At 33.8% G+C, this 22,547-nt stretch overlaps 1 protein-coding gene across 3 annotated transcripts in view; it reads left to right on the top strand.

Moving 5' to 3' along the window:
* The window catches only part of gria4a (glutamate receptor, ionotropic, AMPA 4a), a 97,032-nt gene that overhangs the window by 58,640 nt on the left and 15,845 nt on the right, over nt 1-22,547 (top strand). For all 3 annotated transcript variants that reach the window (XM_016535158.1, XM_016535159.1, XM_016535160.1), the window contains exons 10-12: nt 217-423; nt 7,202-7,575; nt 22,233-22,431. In XM_016535158.1, the coding sequence (XP_016390644.1) occupies nt 217-423; nt 7,202-7,575; nt 22,233-22,431 (780 nt within the window). The remainder of the gene's footprint in view (nt 1-216; nt 424-7,201; nt 7,576-22,232; nt 22,432-22,547) is intronic.

The following is a 22,547-nucleotide window of genomic DNA, read 5'->3' as shown; positions in this document are numbered from 1 at the left end:
ACCTAGTAACCAAAACGCTGATCTGAAGAACCTTTTTAAGATCTTTAAGATCTCCAAAGGACCTATAAAGCCAAAAATGGTTCTTGATCAGAAGCCAGTCTTCCAAAGAACTTTTATTTTGAAAATTGTAATTAATAATACAGTTTAATTTTGAGGTCAGCTTGACCATCCCTGCCCACCTCTGTCTCTGTGTGTGTGTGTGTCGTGTGCGTTTAGGAAGGACCGTACGTGATGTTGAAGAAGAACTGGGAGATGTACGAAGGAAATGACCAGTTCGAAGGATACTGCGTGGATCTGGCGTCCGAGATCGCCAAGCACATCGGCATCAAGTACAAGATCTCCATCGTTCCTGACGGGAAATACGGAGCCAGAGATCCAGAGACGAAGATCTGGAACGGCATGGTTGGGGAGCTGGTGTACGGGGTGAGATACATACATATATATCAGTCATACAAGGTCATTTACATTTGTTTTTACATGATTTTATAGATATTCTCGTTGTGTTTTATCATGAATGTTAACTTTTTCAAGCACATCGCTTTTTTTATGCATGTGCATCAGATGGAAGAGCCTGAAAAATAGATTTCCAACATGAATTGAGCTAAAGAAGTTAACTTTATCATACTACTGTTGTTTGATTTTGCTTGTTATAATAAAATATTATGGAAATGCTAAAAAAAAAGAAAAAGAAAGAAAGAAAAGAAAAAAACTGGAGAGAAGAACATTTTCACTAGTAAATATATAAAGAATTATATTTATGAAACAAAAAGTGTTTAGTTTAGTGTTTCTTTTTTAATAAATTGTTTATATATTTACCGGCAAAATAAAAAAAAATACAAGTATATTAAAATATAACTTTCAAAATATATTTAAAAAATATATTTAAAAAAAATTCCAAGAAGCTTATATTTAGTCTAAATACTTTTCATTCAATTAATATACTTGTAGAGTAAATATACTTGTAATTTATTTTAAATTATTGATTTATGTTTTTACTAGTAAATATACAAGCAATTTATTTAAACAAAATTTATTTTTTAATCTATTACATTTTCGAGAACTTTATAACTTTACAATAAGGTTTCATTTGTTAACAATAATTAACTACATTAGTTTACAATGAACAATACTTCTATAGCATTTATTAATATTAGTTAATCTTAACATTTACTAATACATTTTTAGAATGAATCTGTTAACATTAGTAAACTGTGAAATAACATGAACAACTGGATTTTTATTAACTAACATTAACAGAGATTAATAAACGCTGTCAAAATATATTAACCAATGTTGTTATTTTTAACTAAAAGTATTACATTTAGTTTTCGGTACCTGAAAGCTGAAATTAAAAATATATATATATATTAAAAACGTTTAAAAACATTAAACAAAAATTGCCTTGGCAACTAACTGTAATAAATACATTTATTTTGAAGTACTAAAATTACTAAAACTAAAACTGAAAAAAATAAAATAAAATAGAAATATAAAAAAACCAATACAAATGACCAAAACACAAAATTACTAAAACTTTAAATTTAAAATAAAAACAAAATATAAAAATAAAAACTTCAAATTATTAATAAAAACTATAATAGGATCTCAATGATATTAGAAATGTTTTAAAAAACTTAAAATTATAAAAGCACAAAATTACTAAAACTAAAATTAAAATGAAAACTACAAATATTAAAATAAAAGCTAATTCAGAATATTAATAAATATTTTAAAAGTACATAAATAATTCTAAAATAATAATAGATAATATATACATATAAACAATATAATATAATAATAAATAGTATTTATATAATATATTATAATAAATACTTAATATATTATATTAATTATATATAAATAAATCTGAAACTGATGCTAACGTGATTTATTATTGTAAAGCGTTACCAACAGCGCTGTTGACATGCTGGCAAAACAGCATGAGAAGCGAATTACTCATGTTTGCTCAAATTGTTTGCAGATAACTATTGACATATTTAATTTAATCGCCAATTTGTCCATTTCTATTTTTATTAGAATTTCTAAAAAAAGTCAATTTGCATCTTTAATTTTCCTCCAGTAAGACAAGACACGTCGTAAAAAATATAACAAATAAGAAAATTAGAGAAAGAAATTGGTTTCCGTAAACCAACAGCACGACCTCTCATTTCAGTATGTTAATGGTCCGCCTGCAGCAGAAGCGCTGCTGTTTGACCAGATGTGTTGGGTCGTGTGCGATGGACGCAGCGTTTGTGTCGGATTCGTACAGCCAGAGCTCAAGGCGTTGTCTCTTTTAAATGCAGCCAGAAGTATTAACACCATCATTCAGCGTGCAAGTACATAAAATCAGTCACTCGACATCTCGCTGCGACTCCAACAGCGAAAGGCAAACGCTCCTGCCGCCGAGTGTTAATGAGCTCAGGGAGAGGACAGATGCGCATCTTTCTGCCCCATTAAACACTCTCATCCACCAACCTGCTCTCTGCTAACACACACTCCACGAGAGGGTCCCGCACGTAAAAATGGCATTCAAAATCTCCACAGTGAGATTTATAGGATTTATAGGCTTTCACGAGAGACCAGAGGGTGTTAAACAACGTTATTAGACGCTCGCTTGGTCAAGTGCTGCATCCTGACGTCAAATATGTCTGTTTAATGACTAAATGACCAGTCTTCAAGGAAAAGTTCAGCCAAAAATTAATTTGATGAAAGTTTATGCCATCCAAGATGTAGGTGAGTTTGTTTATTCGTCAGATTTGGAGAAATGTAGCATTGCATCAGTGTCTCACTGCAAGTGAATGGGTGCCGTCAGAATGAGAGTCCAAACAGCTGATAAAAACATCACAATAATCCACAAGTAATCCACACCACTCCAGTCCATCAGTTAACATCTGGAGAAGACAAAAGCTGAAACAAAACCAGCATTAAGACGTTTTAACTTCAAACTTTTGCTTCCAACTAAAATACAGTCCATAATCCATAATAACGCTTCCTCCTGTTTTTACAGAAAAAAAGTGGCAGCTGTGGTTGCCAGAATAATTATGCAAAAAAAAAAAAAAATAGAGTAAAATAAAAACAATTTAACAGAACGCAGTTTAAAACTGTCGTAATTTAAATAAATAAAAAATTACACTTTAAACCAGTAAATCCAATCCTGAATTAGCATGACCATGTTTGCAAATGCTAACCAGTGTTGTTATTGTGAAGTAAAACTATTAAAAATTGTTTATTCGTTTTCAGTACTTGAATTAAAGCTGTAATAAAATAAAATATAAATATTAGATTTAAAAAAACAACTTAAACTTAAATTTAAACAAAAAATAGAATGGTTGCCATGGCAACTAACTGAACTAAAAAATTACAAACTAAAACTGAAATAAAAATAAAGCTAAATAGAAACAGAAATAGAAATAGAAAAAAATAAAGACACAAAATTACTAAAACTAAAATTAAATGAAAACAGAAACTATAAAAAGTTAATTCAAAATATTAATAAATAATATAATAGTATATAAATAATACTAAAATAACACTGATGCCAACAAATAAGACCTTTTTGTAAAGCGTTGTCAATTTTGTTAGCATTTAAAAAAAATAGACATGCTGACAAAACAACACAGAGAAGCCAATTAGTCATGTTTGCTCAAATTGTTTGCCGACAACTATTGACTTATTTAATTAAACTACAATGTAATTTAACCATTATTATTAACCCAATACAATGCTGAATTATCATGACCACATTTCTACTAAAATCAGTTTTGAACCTTAAACAGATTAGCATTTTTAAAGTCTTTCACAATCCGTATATCATTCGATCATTCGTTTTTTGATTTATTATTGAAAGTAGAAAAATGAGAAAACGGCGAGGGCAGAAAGGGGCGTTTAATTCCCGCCCACATGTAGAAATCGAATATTCAAGCTGTTTATTCATTTTTCCACCCATGAACGAAAAATGAAAACTTAAGCTGAATTCTCCTTTTTCATTTTTTGGAAAAAAAACGAAAAAACGAAAAAGTAGCCGTTTTCTCATTTTTCTACTTTCAATATTAAATCAAAAAACGAATGATCGAATGATACACAGATTTTTCACCATTAAAATTAGACTTATTTTTTACAGTGTCACTATAACACTATGTCACAGTCACTGTGGCTAAATAAAACCCTCCAGGATGATCCTGATCATTTGTCTGGGTTTATTCTGTGGCAGTGACTGGCTAAATGTACATTCTCTAATACATTTAAATGATATATTTACATGATACATTTAAAATGATATATTTAGGTATTACACCTACAATTTTGAAGCAATATCAAAAAGCAGAGACAGAGCCATCACTGCAAACTTGACAGCCAGCTAGATTTCTTTAAAACGTTACATAAAAATGAGCCAAAAACCCAGACTGTTGTGATTACATCACTGCCAACTGTAGGAGAAAAAGTTAATTCATTCATTCTCATGTAAAAGATGTTAAGTAAACTGCATTCAGCAGCTTCATCTACAGCGCCACAACGAAAGATATTACATACAAAGACTGAGGATTGAGAAAGAATGCATAATTGAAATAATTGTGTTTTCTTCTCTGGCACATGCACAGTGTAATATGATTCAAACAAATGACTCTGAAGAGCTGGTTCTTGTGATGATTTGTCAGAGAAGTTAATGAATTTACACTGATTTAATGACTGGATGGCAATAATTACGTATATTATGAATAAAATATTATTATTTTTTTTTTTTTTTTACATAAAACACAGATTTAACAATAATAAAAATTGTAATAAAATAAATATTTTATTATAAAAAATAAATATATAAATTAAAATGTTTCAAAATGTTACAAGATACCGTTCTTTTTTCAGTGTATAGTTAGGATTTTTTAAATTTTTTTGGTACACAGCCTTGCAATATTGTCTTGTTATTCTTTTCAAATACGTTTTTCTTTTTTTGCTTTGCACGACATTAATCTTAAAGCTGCTGGGTTTGGTTCAAGGCTTAAAACTTCTCATTGAAGAATTTTTTGCAACGCAGCTGGAGAAAATAATAGAGGATGTCACACACAACCGAATAGTTCATGCTTTACAGGGCATGCGAATTCAGACATAACTCACGTGAAATTACATGAGCAAAATCTTTTCTACTGTTCAGCTTGCAAAATTGCAGAAAACGTTAATTACGAGCTGCGGGCTCCTCGAGGGATTATTAGGGGGAAAAATATACAGAACAGCATTTCTGAATCAAAACCCGCTCAGCATCAGACTCTCTCGATGTGCTTCACAGATTCTGAATCCGTCCTCTCGCTGGCACGAACACAGGATCGCTCTCTCTAATGCCACAGGCCTCTAATTAAATCCAGCAGCAAAACAACTTCTTGTATTCCTACAGGAGGGCCAAAAGATGGCCGACTTTCACTGTGACCTTTCACTGGTATTAAACCACTGAGCCGCTGTAAATATTACTGTACGCAAGTCCCTCAGATGACGTTCACTGATAAAACCATTTCCATTCACAACGGCTTGAATCTTATAAACTTGCATATGCTGTAAATGTGATTTATTAAAGGAAGTGCATTGCAATTTTTTTACTCAAGGTTTTTTTTTTTATCATCTCAACCCTTTAAAGAAGGAGATGGTGGAAAGTAATGGGCTGTAAAGACATGTTTGGACACAGAACAGCAACTGGGGAATGTGTTTTTCTTGTGAAATTGCACCATTGAAAGCACTTTACTATAATAACCCGTCTCTCCCGGCCTTAGTGTGGGTTTAACCAGGCCTTCACCGCAATACAGGGTTCTTGAGGTTCTGGTGACCTTAAAAATGAATGGGTCGGACGGATGCAGAAATGAGTCAGTGGGAAAATTTCTGCCGTCATTTCTCTACATAAAAGGGTCATATTCTACCGTTTTAAAGCAGTTTGTCCATGAAAAGTCCAATTAAATTTTAAGGTTTCTTAAAATTTGTGATTTTTTAATAGAAATTAATACTTTTATTCAGCAAGGATGCATTAAATTGATCAAAAGTGACAGTAAAGACATTTATAATGTTACAAAAGATTTCTATTTCAAATAAATGCTGTTCTTTTGAACTTTCTATTCATCAAAGAATCCTGAAAAATAAAAAATATAACGGTTTCCACAAAAATATGAAGCAGCACAACTGTTTTCAACATTGATAATAATCAGAAATATTTCTTGAGCAGCAAATCAGCATATTAGAATGATTTCTGAAGATCATGTGACACTGAAGACTGGAGTAATGATGCTGAAAATACAGCTTTGATCACAGAAATAAATTACATTTTACTATATATTCACATAGAAAACAGTTATTTTAAATTCTAAAAATATATCAATATTTTTACTGTATTTTTCAAATTGTCAAAAAAAATGCAGCCTTGGTGAGCAGAAGAGACTTCTTTCAAAAACATTCAAAAATTCAAATCTAATTTTGAGTGTCTGTTCCTTTAAGAACTGGCTCTGGATTGTAGAATAAAAATAGCATGAGTTCCTAATAGTGACAGTGAAGACTGGAGTAATGATGCTGAAAATTCAGCTTTGACTGACAGGAATTAATTACATTTGATAATATATTCACACAGAAATCCGTTATTTTAAATAGTAAAAGTATTTCACAATTTTGTTGATTTTACTATATTTTTGATCAAATAAATGCAGCCTTGATGAGCAGAAGAGCGTCTTTTAAAAAATTTAAAATCTTACTGACCCTAAACTTTTGAAAGAGTATATGATTTTATTAAGGGATAGTTTAAACAAAAATGAAAATGCTGTCATTATTTACTCACCCTTGTCTCTTTCCAAACCGGTATGACTTACTTTCTTCTGTGGTAGATAAAAGATGATGTTTTGAAGAATAACAATGAATGGCAATGGGGTCCAATGTTGTTTGGACCTCAACATTCTTAAAAATACGCTATTTTGTGTTCTGAAATGACATGAAGGCATGTAAACAATGACAAAATATAAATTTTCGCCTGAAATATCCCTTTAAATATACAGCAAACAACTGAAAAGAATCCAAAATAAAAATATATAAAAATCACCTCAATGTTCACATGAGATTTAAAATAATTTTCAATTTTTTTCTCCAGTTTTGACATGCATTCATCGACTCGTTTTTGCAGCTTCATTTCAATACATAAACTGAATGGGTAGGTCACGTTCTGAACCTCCTTCCTCCACAGAAAGCGGAAATCGCTGTGGCCCCTTTAACCATCACTCTGGTCCGGGAGGAGGTGATCGATTTCTCCAAGCCCTTCATGAGTCTGGGAATCTCTATCATGATCAAGAAGCCGCAGAAGTCCAAACCTGGCGTCTTCTCCTTCCTGGACCCGCTGGCCTACGAGATCTGGATGTGCATCGTGTTCGCCTACATCGGCGTGAGCGTGGTGCTCTTCCTGGTCAGCCGCTTCAGCCCGTACGAGTGGCACACCGAGGAGCCCGAGGAAGGCTCCGACGGTCCGCCCAGCGACCAGCCCCCCAATGAGTTCGGCATCTTCAACAGTCTCTGGTTCTCTCTGGGCGCCTTCATGCAGCAGGGCTGCGACTTCACACCCAGGTGACACTAGCACTAGAGCTGTGCATTCATCAAAATAACTGCACCAAGCCAAGGCTGCAATGGAATTAAATAAATACATGTGCCGCACGTTTCAGGGTGAAGCTCGGCGCTGTGTTCATTTACACGTGAACAGCTCGCGCTGGTGTTTTCAGTAAACGCTGCTAAACATGAAATCATCACTGCATCTGCCGAGTTTTGGTCGCTTATAACGCGCACTTTAATATGCAACCTGTGCGAACAATCTTCCCAAACTTATAAACCTGCTGTTGTCAAAAAGAGAAGCTTTAAGGTCAAAATAAAAGCTTGATTGTTTATTAGTATTGTAGTATCGTAACTGTAGTGGTACTGTAAAACCAAATTATTATTGTTGTTGTTAATTATCTTTTTCTGAAATACTAGATATGGAAATATAATTACAGTAGTACATTTTCAGATTTTGTTTAATATTTTTATTTAGTAATATAATAATACTACTACAAATACAAATAATAAGAGTAATTAATAATAATAATACTACCAATAATAATATTTGTAATAATATAATAATAGTTATATTTGCTCCAATAATCTTCCCAAACTTATAATAATAATAATAACTTAAGGTAATTGCAATTTTTTCCCCCCAATTATTCTCGCAAATCTGAGAAAAAAAAGGCACTCCATATCTCGCAATTGTTTTATTTGTTTCCGCCACAGAATTTAGTAAAAAAAAGGTAACTGGGATTTTTTAAATCTCACGACTCTGACTTTTTCTCGCAATTATGAGTTCATATCTCACAATTCTGAGTTTTCTTCTCAGAATAGCAAGTTTATATCTTATTACAAAGTAAGTAATTCTTACTTTGTATCTTGCGATTCTAACTTTTTCCTTAGAATTATGAGATATAAACTAAGAATTGCAAAAAAAAAAAAAAAAAAAAAAAAAAGAAAAAATTGGAAATAAAAAAAAAAAAATTGAAAAAAAAAAAACATAATAATTGTGAGATATAAAATCAGAATTGCAAAAAAAAAAAAAAGAGAGAGAAATTTAGTAGTAAATTAAAAAAAATTATTCTGTGGTGGAAATGGGCTTCCATAAATACTTTCAAACTAAAATAATACTTTAATTTAATACTCGAATTTACCACATTATTCAAAAATTAAGTTTTGATATATTTACGGTAGGAAATTTACAAAATATCTTCATGGAACATGATCTTTACTTAATATCCTAATGATTTTTGGCATAAAAGAAAAATCGATAATTTTGACCCATACAATGTTTTTTTGGCTATTGCTACAAATATACCCCAGCGATTTAAGAATGCTTCTGTGCTCCAGGGTCACATATTAGTTTAATAATTAATTAATTTAATAAGGTTCAATGCTGCGCAATGAAAAATTTATGTTTGGGGTTCGGGGAAAGGCAGCGCCTCTGAACTGCACTAAATTACCAGAGTCTGTCCCAAAAAAACCAAACAGAAGGAGAGCGACGAGCACTGCTGTGAATGTGTGAATGCGATCTACTGTTGTTCTGCTGTAATAACGCTTTCACACCCTTTCTTATGAAACATTCACGCTGCCATATCATGACTCGCTGTGTGTTGTAACGCAGGACTTAAACCTGTGTCTGGGAGCACGCAGCATTACCCTTACAAAATTACATAGTTCTTGCCAAACGCCAAGCATTTTTGAGCTGCAGAGTGCACACAGATGCCCCGCCGGCCGCTGAGGGCAGTTCTGAGAGGTTAATGATGTCAGAAGCATTCAGATTTTCAGAAACAGTGGCACTAGCATTAGCATTAGCCTGGTCAGCAGCTCTGTGCATTAAAGGGCATTCTTTCTCATACATTACCCAAGAAATATACAGAGAGACCGAGCTATTTTTAAAGTGAATGTACTCTCGATTCACATTCTATTATTTAAATGATTGAATACTGTGGCACTATTACAGTTAAAGTCAACTTGAAATCACTGTTGACCCCAGTTACCTTCTTATTTATTACAATAAGAAAAGAACACAAACACACAATTATGTATATATATATATCAAATATGGACTAACCCAACCGTTGGGTTACATTTTTACATACAATTTTTAACCCAAAAGTTGGGTTAGACCAAATTTGACCCAAAGTTAGGTTGAAATAATTGAGTGTGTGTATATATATATAAAATTAACAAAATATATATAATATATAATATATATAACTAACGTATATAACTAATATTAACTGAAAATAATTTTAATTATTAATAATTTTAAATATTAATAAAATAATACAATATATATATTTTTATTTTTTTATTTTAGGTAAATTTTTTTATTTTCAACATTTATTATTTTAATTTAACTTAAACTAACCTAAACTAAAAATAAAATTTAATTAAAAAAAATAAAGACGTAATTTAAAAAATCCAAAACTATTAAAAATGACAAAAACACATAAAACTGCTAAAATTATTAAAATAAAAACAGATAATATAAAAACAAAGACTACTTTAAAATATTAATAAGTAATATAAAAGTATATCAATGGTACTAAAATAGAATGAAAGAATGAAAAGAATGATCGATCATCCTGTTTTCTTTATTGATACATATTCCTGGGCTTACTATTCACAATTAATCAGTCAATAATATTCTGAAAAAGAAAACCGTGTACATAATCATTAATCATAATGCAAATAACTGACTCCGACTCTAAAATTACTTTCATGTTCAGTTGATCATCAAGGCCGTGTTGGCAGAGAAAAAATTTTTTTTTTACCAGTAATATACACCAATTTATGATCAATGAAATCCCAGTGAATAAGATCAACATTATTTCTCACTGAAGTTTCTGTCTCACTGAGAAACGTCACAGTCACAGTACAGAAGACTGAGAAACGTCACAGTCACAGTACAGAAGACTAAAGCTTTGCAAATGCGGTTTCATGTTGTCTAAATCTCACTGAAGCGCATACACACGTTTGGTAAGTGTAATTTTGCGCAGATGTCCACTAAACAATCAAGGGAATGTGTCTTTGTGTAAACAGAAGCTGCTGGAAATTGATTCTCCATTATCAAGTCTCACACAGGGCGAGTGAACATGCAAAGAGGCAGGACTATTTGTCCTTCAATTTCGCTTGGGTTTCTGCCCCTCGTTCTCTCTCTCTCTCTCTGTCTGTCTGTCTGTCTGTATCTCTCGCTCATATTCTCTTCACTGACATCAGGACGTTTCATCAATATCTCCCGCTGCAGGTTGAATTAGGCTGTCAGTCAGGCAGACAGAGAGAGAATTGCACACATATTCTTGAACAAATGAAACATTTTTGCCTTGGTTTTAAAAAAAAATCTTTTCAGAAACAGGTCACACTTTACGTGAAGCCTGCATACTGTATGCAATGCATTCTGAAGAAATCTTTATGCATTAGAAATAGTGTCAACAAATATGTGTTTTAAATAGTTGATGATGATAATGAAATCTAAAGTGGCCGATATAATGGCATTTAATAAAGGCAAATGTGATACAATCATAAAATGCATATTTTATCTTTTTTTTATTTTATTACTCAATTCTCTAAAACACTGTTGTTTATTTTCAGCTGACAATATTGATTGTAGATTTTGCAAATAATATGAGAAGAAACATTTTTGTTTCTTACAACTTGATGTACTAAAATACATGAACTAAAACTAAACTAAAACTGAAATAAAAATAAAAACAAAAACATGTTTAAAAATCCATACATAAGACACAAACACACAACAAAATTATTAAAACTTTAACTAAAATTAAAATAAAAACAGAAAATAAAAATATTAAAAAAAATTATAATAGTATATCAATGATACTAAAACAACACTGTGAAACATTTTTGTTTCTTACAACTTGATGTACTAAAATACATGAACTAAAACTAAACTAAAACTGAAATAAAAATAAAAACAAAAACATGTTTAAAAATCCATACATAAGACACAAACACACAACAAAATTATTAAAACTTTAACTAAAATTAAAATAAAAGCAGAAAATAAAAATATTAAAAAAATTATAATAGTATATCAATGATACTAAAACAACACTGTTACTTATATAGTAAATATAGTATATATAGTAAAAAATGTTTTTAATATTAAAAAAAAAATAAACATTTCATTTCAGGTAGTTACCAAGACAAAATTTATCGTTTTCATTTCATTTAACTTGATGTACGAAAATAACTAAAAGTAAACTAAAATTAAAACTGAAATAAAAAATAAATAAAAAACTATATAGACATATTTAAAAAAAAAATTCAAATCCAAAACTATTAAAAATGACAATAACACACAACAAAATTACTAAAACTTGAACTAAAATGAAAATAAAAATAGAAAAAAATTTAAAATATTAATAAAAACACTACATACACACATACGTGTGTGTGTGTGTATAAATGAGATACAATCAAAGCATATTTTATCATTTTACACAATTCAATAAAACACTAAAATATTAACAAATAATATGAAAAGAAACGTTTTTTAAAAAGTTTCTAAAAATAAAAAAAGTATATTTGTCTATTCATGATTATACATTGAAATAATATAATATATAAAAACACTCAATTTAATATGTATTTAATGCATTATGTGAACATGAATATTTAAGTATCCTCATTTTTTTAAATAAAAATAATAGTTCTGAATGCTAACTCGCCAATTTAGTGTTCTAGCCATATTAAATTTACAATATAATAGCTATAGCTATGGCATCATACTGCATTAAATTGCAAAGGATATAATGCACAGCAACGTACATCATAATGCAATGTGAATCTCTTTATAATGCATCACATATACAAGAATATTTCTTCCAAATATCATGCGCTGCTGGCTGTATTGTGTGATGATGTCAGAGTGCGTGTTGTTTCTGTACTGCAGCAGAGCTTTAGGACACGGCGTGTGATTCATGCGGCACACGCAGAGATAATTTCCTCTTAAAGGATTATTGCTCTTAATCCTGTGATGTGCACATTTATCATAGACTCCCTGTATTATGACTGCGCACGTCTGATTATGTGTCGTGCTGTGCCTGATGGCTTGTGTGTGTGTTAGTATAATATTTAAAAGCTTTTCTAGTACACTTTTTTTAGTTTGTATAAACATGCAAAGTAGAACTAGTCAATTATGAGTTCATGTTTTTTCATCAGATTTGGAGAAATGTAGCATCACATCATGGAAAAAGTCCATCTCCTGTTGTCTCTCACATCAAAACCCACACACATATTTGTTTAGAGCTGTTTTTGGCTTGTAAACGGTGCTTGTGCAGATTTCTCTCCTGATTCAGACCAGACCACTTTTTCACTGGAGGAAGCGTTATTATGGACTCATATTTTAGTTAAAAAGATCTTGTGATGGATTGTTTGCTGGATTTGTTTCAGATTTTGTCTTCTCCAGATGTGAACTGATGGACTGGAGTGGTGTGGATTATTGTGATGTTTTTATCAGCTGTTTGGACTCTCATTCTGACGGCACCCATTCACTGCAGAGCATCCATTGCTGAGACACTGATGCAATGCTACATTTCTCCAAATCTGATGAAGAAACAAACTCATCTACATGTTGGTAACCTGAGAGCGAGTACAATTTCAGCAAATTTTCATTTTTGTCTTAACTTTGGTAAAGAATATCTCTTTGGGTTTGAGACTTTAGTACTTTAGACTTTGCAACTTTAGGGATCTTATCTATGCACAATCAGCTTGTAACACTCCAAAGAGAAAGGAAAACTTGAAATCGCATCATATGACCCCTTTAACCGGAGGAGGTCGGCCACACATTAGCACAAAGGTTACACACCTGTCAAGATGCATCACACACACACACACACACACGCGGATCGTTCTGCTGGTCACATCTCTCTCCAGCTTCCTAGTGTCTCTCGCTCTTTTGTTCCTTTCATATTTTTTGTTCTCAGTCTCCTCCACTGTTATCAAACTCAGCTTCTCCTCTGTCTTTCATACAGTAGCTCTCTGTTACAACACTTCAGTCTTTCGTTCTCTGTCTGCCTCAGCAGGATTGATTTTATAGAGTAGTGATTCCTGTGCTGATGCTGAATCCACAGCATCACTACAAAAGAAATGATATTTTACCCTTGTTGTGAATGTGAGATCGCTGTCTGAACTGAATGTGATGAGATAAAAAGACCAGGTCAGATCTGTTTGCATGCAACAAACAAACAAACTGATTCACAAAAAAGTGACTTATATATGAGCTGGTTCTTTTAATGAATCGGCCGCAAACCTCAAGTTATCAGGTTTTAATCAGTCTAATAGTAGAGCAACGTCATGTGTTCGATTCCCAGGCATTGAATGTCCTGATAAAAATTAATATGTGTTAAAAATGTATATAATATTGCTAGTGCTGGGCGGTATACCGGTTCATACAGAATACCGGTGTTTATTTTTGATATGATATGAAAAAAAAATACCGTCATGTACCGTGAAACCGGTATAATTTTGAAAAATACCGTGATATACATTTTTGGTCATACCGCCCAGCACTAATATTTGCCTATTCACAGGTATTCATTTAAATAACGTAATGCATCAAAACACACAATCAACACCCAATTTAATTCATAATAATCTTTAACAATGTAAACATGCATGTTTAGATACTGCAATGTCTTTTATTAAACTAATAGTTCTAGATGCTGTTGGTACAATGCAGTATTTTAGCCATATTAAATACACAATATCATAACCGCTAAATGATATAATGAATTGCATCCAATGTGAATATCTTTTAAAAGTGTATCTCAAATGTGTAAATGTACTGAATTAATTTAAGTCATGCACTATTTGTCTAGTGCAGTTAATGATGCAAATGTGGTACATTTTGTGGAAATTTCATTTAAAAGAAACATTTGTGTACATTTTCTAGTGATCATGGCAGGAGTAATTCATCAAATGATGGAGATGAGCATTTTAATGGGGCATAAATCCAAATATTACAGAGCTTTAACAAACTAATAAACTGATGCATATTTTTCAGTCATGCATAAATGAAACGGGTAAGCAACAGGTAAAAAAAAAAACATTAAATAATTACAGTTTATTTTTAACTATTTGCATCTATTTGATTTTAATTAATCATATGTGATCCTGGACCACAAAACCAGTCATATGGTTCAATTTCTCAAAATTGAGATTTATACATAATCTGAAAGCTGAATAAATAAGCTTTCCATTGATGTATGGTTTGTTAGGATAGGACAATATTTGGGCGAGATACAACTATTTGAAAATCTGGAATCTGAGGGTGCAAACAAATCAAAATACTGAGAAAATCATCTTTAAAGTTGTCCAAATGAAGTTCTTAGCGATGCATATTACTAATCAAAAATTAAGTTTTGATATATTTACAGTAGGCCATTTACAAAATATCTTCATGGAACATGATCTTTACTTAATATCCGAATGATTTTTGGCATAAAAGAAAAATCGATAATTTTGACCCATACAATGTTTTTTTGGCTATTGTATAAATATATATATATATATATATAGACTGGTTTTGTGGTCCAGGGTCACATATTTTTGAAAATGCATTTATTCAAAATGCTTGGAATCAGCACAAATCTGTTCATTTTGAAAACAATTACATTTATTTAGTTAAAAAGAATGAACCGTTAAAATATGGCTAGCTGTGGAACAAGCGATATTCAGTTAATTAAATTTAGATTATAACAACTGGATTGATGATAAATATATAAACCTGGTTATTGTGTATTTAAAACACATTCAGCTTATTAGTACTATTACAGAAATCTGACCCATTTAATTTATGTGTGACTGACAAATATGCATCACATTAAGTTTATTAATTTATTTTAAAACTGTGCAATCCAAATGCATGGAAATTGTATATGCAGTTCAAATATATTAATCTTAAGTTTAGGCCTAAATACATTTTTGAGTGCCAGATCGCACTAGTGAGTTGAACATGATGGGAAACCACGTCCCAATAAATCTGTCCAGCACAGATTTACTGTCTGCGTTTGCACCATATCTTGATTTGCAAAAATTCCTTCAGTGAATCAGATCCTAAAACGACGCCATCAGTGGATTCCCGCCTAAATGTGATGCAAGAGACAGCAGCAGTTCATCAGAGCGCGATTAGAGTGCTGCTTTATGACCGCTGATGGCACACGGATAAACGCAATCACACACAGGCATCAAAAGGACCGTCTTATCACCTCATCCACCATCCAAAGAGAGAGAGAGAGAGAGAGAGATTTGTCCTTTCCAGCCGTGACTTTGCTCTCTCATCAGTACATGTATTCTCGGAGGGCATGGCTCTTTAGATAGGGTCAATGTCTCGCTCTTGCTCTGCTCCTCCCCATCTCTCTCTCCCTGTCTCTGTGTTTCTGCAGTGCTGATAATGGACTTCAATGGGGACAAACGGGCTGAAGGTCCAAATTGCAGTTTCAGTGCAGCTTTAAAGGGCTCTACACGATCCCAGCCGAGGAATAAGGGTCTTATCTAGAGAAACGATCGGTCATTTTATAAAAAAAATAAAAATTTATATACTTTTTAACAACAAATGCACATCTTGCACTAGCTCCACGATGCACGTCCGCAAATTCACGCATTGCATAATCACGTTGGAAAGGTCGCGGTCGCGCTCGCTTTGTAAACACTGGGTCGGTACTTCCGCCTACGTCACGCGTGACCTTTCCACCCTGACTATGTGATGCGTGAAGTCAAGCTAGTGCAAGACGAGCATTTGTGGTTAAAAAGTATACCAATTTTTATTTTTGTTTAAGGGGTGGTTCAGTGGTTGTTTTCTAGGCTTGATTGTGTTTATGGGGTGCAGTCTAATATGTGTTAATTGCATTTAAAAAAAAGCGCATTATTTTTCACATAATTTACCTTTATTCCACACCGCTCTGTCCCTTCTCTGAGAAACGTGCTGATCAATTTCCTTCTTTTATGAAGCCCCTCCTTCAGAAATAGGCAATGGGCTCTGATTGGTTAGCTAGCCCAGTGTGTTGTGATTGAAACCGCCTCTAGTGCGCGTCTAAACGTCCCGCCCCTCTCCTCAGCGGCATGTGCTCTGGTTGTATTGTAAACAAAGGCGTTGTTAATATAGCTTATCAATTTGAGCTCGATTGAGAAACAGAGGATATTAGTGAAGAGGATCGTGCAGAACCTGTGCAAGCACGGCTTTTAATGGTAGTCCTATGTTTTTTGTTTGTTGTTGTCTCATACTTTTAGATACGCTGTTGTAAATGTTTATGTTAGCTTTTAATATACGGTTTTATCCTGGTTTATGCTCAAACAGCAACATTACACACTAACTAACGTTAAAAAAGTGAAATCGCAATGAACCACCCCTTTAAGAAAATGACAGATCGTTTCTCTAGATAAGACTCTTATTCCTCGGCTGGGATCGTGTAGAGCCCTTTGAAGCTACATTGAAACTGCATTTTGGACCTTCAACCCGTTGGTCCCCACTGAAGTCCATTATATTGAGAAAAATCCTGTTGTCCTCAAAAAAGACAGAAAGACATGAACATGATCTTGGATGACATGGGGGTGAGCAAATTATCAGGACATTTTTATTCTGGAAATGAACTAATCCTTTAAGTGAATGTTCATCACTTGTTCGCCTGTTGCTTTTAAAGGCATCGTGTAGTGTTTGTTGCAGCATTGAATTACAGTTACACTATGTTGGAACCACCCCCCCACATTTTTTTTTTTTTTTGCTTCCGACACCCATGGCTGAAACGGTCTCCATTTAAAATGAATTCCTGCCAGTGCAGTGACAGTACAAACTGCACACACACCACGCATATGCCTTAAATACACAGTGCCCACTGAGCTCAACTGTGAACTGACATCATGACTTGCTAGCTCCAGTGTTAAAGATTCAAGTAAAATGATCTAAAAGCAGTAGAAAGTCAAAGCATCAGAATTTAAAAAGCAGACATTATGACATCAGGATTCTAAAGGCCATTATGAAATCACTGGCAGTTACATTTTCAGTTCTGAACGTTCTATGTGGGCGTTCACACAGAATGTTTTTTTTTTAGGCCATTATGACGTCACTGGCAGTTACATTTTCAGTTCTGAACATTCTATGTGGCCGTTCACACAGAACGGTTTTTTTTTTTTTGCATCTAAAAACATGAGACGCAGCACTCAGGAATGTTTAAAAAAAATGTTGCCATGCCAACTTGCTACTGTAAACAAAAGCTTGTGACACTTCCAGGGCCTTCTGATTGGTGCACTCAATATTTTCATAAGTAAAGTTGTAAATTATGTTTAATAAAATTGAGGTTAAACCACTGGAGTCACATGGAGTACTTTAACGAGGTCTTTACAACCGTTTTGGGCTTTGAATGTTTAAGTTGCGTTAGGGACAGAAAGCTCTCAGATTTCATCAACCATATCTTTATTTGTGTTCGGAAGAGGAACAAATGTCTCACAGGTGTGAAACGAGATGAGGGTGAGTTATTAATGACAGAATTAGCATTTTTGGGTGAACGTAACCCTTTAATTTGTCCATGGTTTCATCTTCCAACTGGAAAAAACAAACAAACAAAACTATGAAAGAAGCTGTTTTGGTGCTCAGTGCAAACTGGCCAAGTATGTACTAAAATATATACTACCAGATATTGCTCACTGAATGTTATTACAGGACAGAAGGAAAAGCTGTGCTGCTCTAGAACTTTGCTTGCTAAAGTTAGCTACTTGTTTCTATGGACAAAATTACATTTTTAAAGGGGCTTTATGAAAGAATTTTCAAGTATCAATCGCTTCTTAGCGTGAACAGCATGTAACGAAACTTTTAAAAATTAGAGCCTGTAGACTAATTTTTATGTGAAGGACTCAGGGCGGATTTGCTGGGGAAAATGTCATAACAGTGAATTATAATGAACCTCATGATGTCTGTGAATCGCATTGGCCTACGCTTGCTCGCATTACTATGGAGTTTGTGCAAGAGCATGAGCAATAAGTTGCTGGCTGCAATTCACTTAATGGCCACCGGTGTCGCTAATAACAAGGGTTTCTGAATTCTACATAGAGCCCTTTAACAGCTAAATATCAGCATTTTTAGGAGTTAATCTTTACTGTTGACTCTGAAATAGCTTGAGGCATCCTCTGGAGTAGGACTAGGCGGTATGACAATACAGTTTCACAGGACTGCTTCATTTTTTGACATGCTGATAAAGAAACGACAAAGGAACGATGAAGAAACATGAAAAAATAAAGCGTAGACATGCTTGATGGTATTCAAGCAAGCACAGTCGGTTGTGTCTTAAGTGAACATAAGAAATTTGAATAAATATGGATCAATATATTGTCTAGTGTTAGAGTTAAAGAATTTGTTTATAAGTTGTTCAAGGAGGGGAAAGCACTTCTCTTTTTTATTATGTGTAGTGTATCTAACTCAGTATTACTAAATATAATGGCACTGTCTCTTGCACTTCAAATGATTGCTTGTAAATATTGTTTGTATTTTAATTAAAAACATTTGATGTCAGTATCGATATATCGATACTTCGGATCGATACACCCATCCCTATTGTTGATGTATTTGTGCCCATCTCTGGTGCAAAGACCGTCCGTCTAGCGCGTTTACATAGAAAAACATGGAAAAGCACATTATGTGTGAACGGCCCCTAACAGTGCAATGGCACAGCGAGAAAGATTACTATAAAGGTGCGATCATGTTTACCATTTTTCGGCAAATTTTCACATTCGAATTCCAGTCCTTTCAATAACCGACTTCAGTCTGGGTAGAGCCATATTTAATTTATTCCAATAATGAAAACGAGGGATAGAAGTACAGTGCGTTCAATGAATTGTAGTGTGGTTTAACAACAAACATTTGCTTCTCGTAGCCTATAATCACAAGATAGGGAAAAACGCTTAGCTGTGTGACGCATGCGCAGACGCTACTGACGATTAAAGCGACTGTCCGACGAGCTTTTATAACGAACATCCGAAACTTTTCAGGCTTGATGGGGTCTCATGTCCACACGTCCACAAGTTTTTCCTTCTTCCGTTTTAAAAAAAATCTCCGTCCAACTGAAAACGCAAACGCATGCCATGAAGCACTGTCAAGAGCATGCCAAACCAACAGGTGGCAATATAATCTCAACCGTAAAGCCATGTTGGCCAATCAGAAGCCTGAAAAAGTTTCTAGTAGGCGGAGATAACAGCGCAGGCTCCGACATCACAAGCCAAAAACTCCGGTTTCGCTGTCTACACGATAACACTGCAACCGGAGTTTTTGAAAATCTCCACCCTGACAGGAGTTTTCAAAAATGTTCGGTTTCAGTGAACTGGTGCTGCGTTTGCGTGTGGACGAATGGCCAAACCGCATAGGAAAAAGCTGCGGTTTTAAAAATAACCGCGTTCGTGTGGACAGGGCATAGTTACATCACATGTGTCTTCACTGACAACCGGGGAAAAAAACAAATCCATAACTAAACTTGCGTTTTATTTTAATGATAATCATTATATATATATTTGGCCAAAATAAAAAAACTATATATTTGAATCATCAATATCAATATATTTGAACATCATATTTTAACTTTTATGAACTTCTTCCACTCTCGCACCTGTAACCTCACTCTGAACGCTGCTGCTTCGCCCCGCCCCTCACTAATAATCGCAACATTTTGATTGGTCCAATTCTACATAACTCAAACCGCATCTTGATTGGTTAGAATGTAAACGCTCTTTAAAAGCCGAGAATCAGTGCAGTTCTTGTTACTTTTCAGGCTCTTGTTTTCTGTAAAGCATCGCCTATTGTGAAAAAGTAGAGTTGTATACAAATAAATAAAAAACTAACTTCACTAATAAATAATAGCATATGCATAATGTGTAGAAAAAGATCAACATCATCTTTATTTGACTTCCTTCATGATTAATTTCCATTAAAAAAAAAATCTCATTAATAATAAAGTAATCTAATAATTATATTTATAATTAGGGCTTCATATTTATATTTTAATATGGTCCCATTTCCTATTCTAATTTAATCCGTTTTTTTTTTTTAAATGTCCAAGATGATCGATGTGAGATAATATCCTTCCTCATAATGGAGTGACAGTAGAATGAGTTTGACTTTGTGAAATGGACCAAGAACCAAATAAACAGATGGCTTTGTTTTCTACTGAGAGGACCAATGGGAAACAGCCTAGTTTGGCCTGAAACTCAATTGGGCAGTTCTATAGACATTTTTACAGAGTTTATTACAATCACAGCTTCTGTGAAGAAACCGTTCCGTTCCCTGCAGCGTACTACTGTATAAAATGCATTTTGCGTGGTATTTTATGGTAATTAAATTTGACTAAGGCTTTTGAATGAATCTGCGTGTTCTTCCATTCTTATTGATGAACCCAGGTCAGTGTAGCTAGTGGTGTGTTTCAGTAGATGAAGTGAGAGAATGGTGCGTTTATAATGAGATCTTGATTTCGTTTTGAAGACTCTAATTTGTCCTGGATTTACTGCAGGCCTCACAGACGCGTTGCAGTCTTATAAGCTTATAATGAGTGTTCTGCTACTTCTTGAAATAGTGTAAAGTCATTTCTAAAGCAGAAATGTAATATTACTATCTTGCGGAGTGAGACCAGAGATTGTTTGGAAGTCTAAAAATGAAGACAAAATGAAATCAAACCTATATCTAATATATCTTACTCATTTTCTATTTCTAACTATTTGTACAATGTGTGTTTTAAGAGGGAGACAACAGAAGGTCAATGAGCTTAAAGGGGTAGTTCACCCAAAAATGAAAATTTGCTAAACATTTACTCACCCTCAGGTCATCCAAGATGTAGATGAGTTTGTTTCTTCATCAGATTTGGACAAATGTAGCATTGCATGACTTGCTCAGCAGTGGATCCTCTGCAGTGAATGGGTGCCGTCAGAATGAGAGTCCAAACAGCTGATAAAAACATCACAAATAATCCACAAGTAATCCACAGCACTCCAGTCCATCAGTTGAACATCTGGAGAAGACAAAAGCTGAAACCGTTGCTTCTGGCTAAACTACAAGTCCATAATCCATAATAACGCTTCCTCCAGTTAAAAAGTGGTATGGTCTCAATCAGGAGAGAAATCTGCACAAGCACCGTTTACAAGCCAAAACAGCTCTAAACAAATATGTGGCTGGATTTTGATGTGAGAGACAACAGATGGACTTTTTTATGGGTATTTTGACCAGAAGCAGTGGTTCAAAGTTAAAACGTCTTGATGGATTTGTCTCTTACAAACATGCAGCTTTTGACTTCATAAGACGTTAACTGATGGACTGGAGTGGTGTGGATTACTTTAACTGTCTCCAGACAAGGTCTGTAATATATCAGTCTGCTGCAAAGTTGCAAAACCTGTGTTCAGTGCTATATGTGCATGTATTTTTTAGGTCTGATTGATGCAGGAAAGCTCTAAATAAACGAGCACTGGTGCAATCAGTCTCTGTACCTTTCATAAATCGACAATTGTGTGTCAACAAAATGGAAACAGCAGTTTACAGATGAGCAATTTCATGCTGCATAATGTGAACGTTTGTCTTCGGAATGAACCAGATGTAATCAGATGGAGGCATGATGACAATCGGAATTTATGTGTTGTGATTTTCAACATGGAGTGTTTTAACTCTAGATTCCTTGTGTCTCTGTGTCTCTCAGGTCTCTGTCTGGTCGTATAGTTGGAGGCGTTTGGTGGTTCTTCACTCTCATCATCATTTCCTCCTACACGGCAAACCTGGCTGCCTTCCTCACCGTGGAGAGAATGGTGTCGCCTATCGAGAGCGCAGAAGACCTCGCCAAACAGACAGAAATCGCCTACGGGACTCTTGATTCCGGTTCCACCAAAGAGTTCTTTAGGGTGAGAGAACAATATTAATGGTTATAATAAAACAGAAAATCAAATCAAACCAAAAGAAAATGCATTTAGACTTACCTTGTGGTGGTAGAATTGTGTCAACTGGTGGAGATCTATAA

The sequence above is a fragment of the Sinocyclocheilus rhinocerous genome, unplaced genomic scaffold, assembly GCF_001515625.1.
Source record: "Sinocyclocheilus rhinocerous isolate Xijiao unplaced genomic scaffold, SAMN03320098_v1.1 scaffold215, whole genome shotgun sequence".
Lineage (NCBI taxonomy): Eukaryota > Metazoa > Chordata > Actinopteri > Cypriniformes > Cyprinidae > Sinocyclocheilus > Sinocyclocheilus rhinocerous.
Note: the sequence above shows the minus strand (reverse complement) of the source record. Positions and strands in the feature narration are given on the sequence as shown.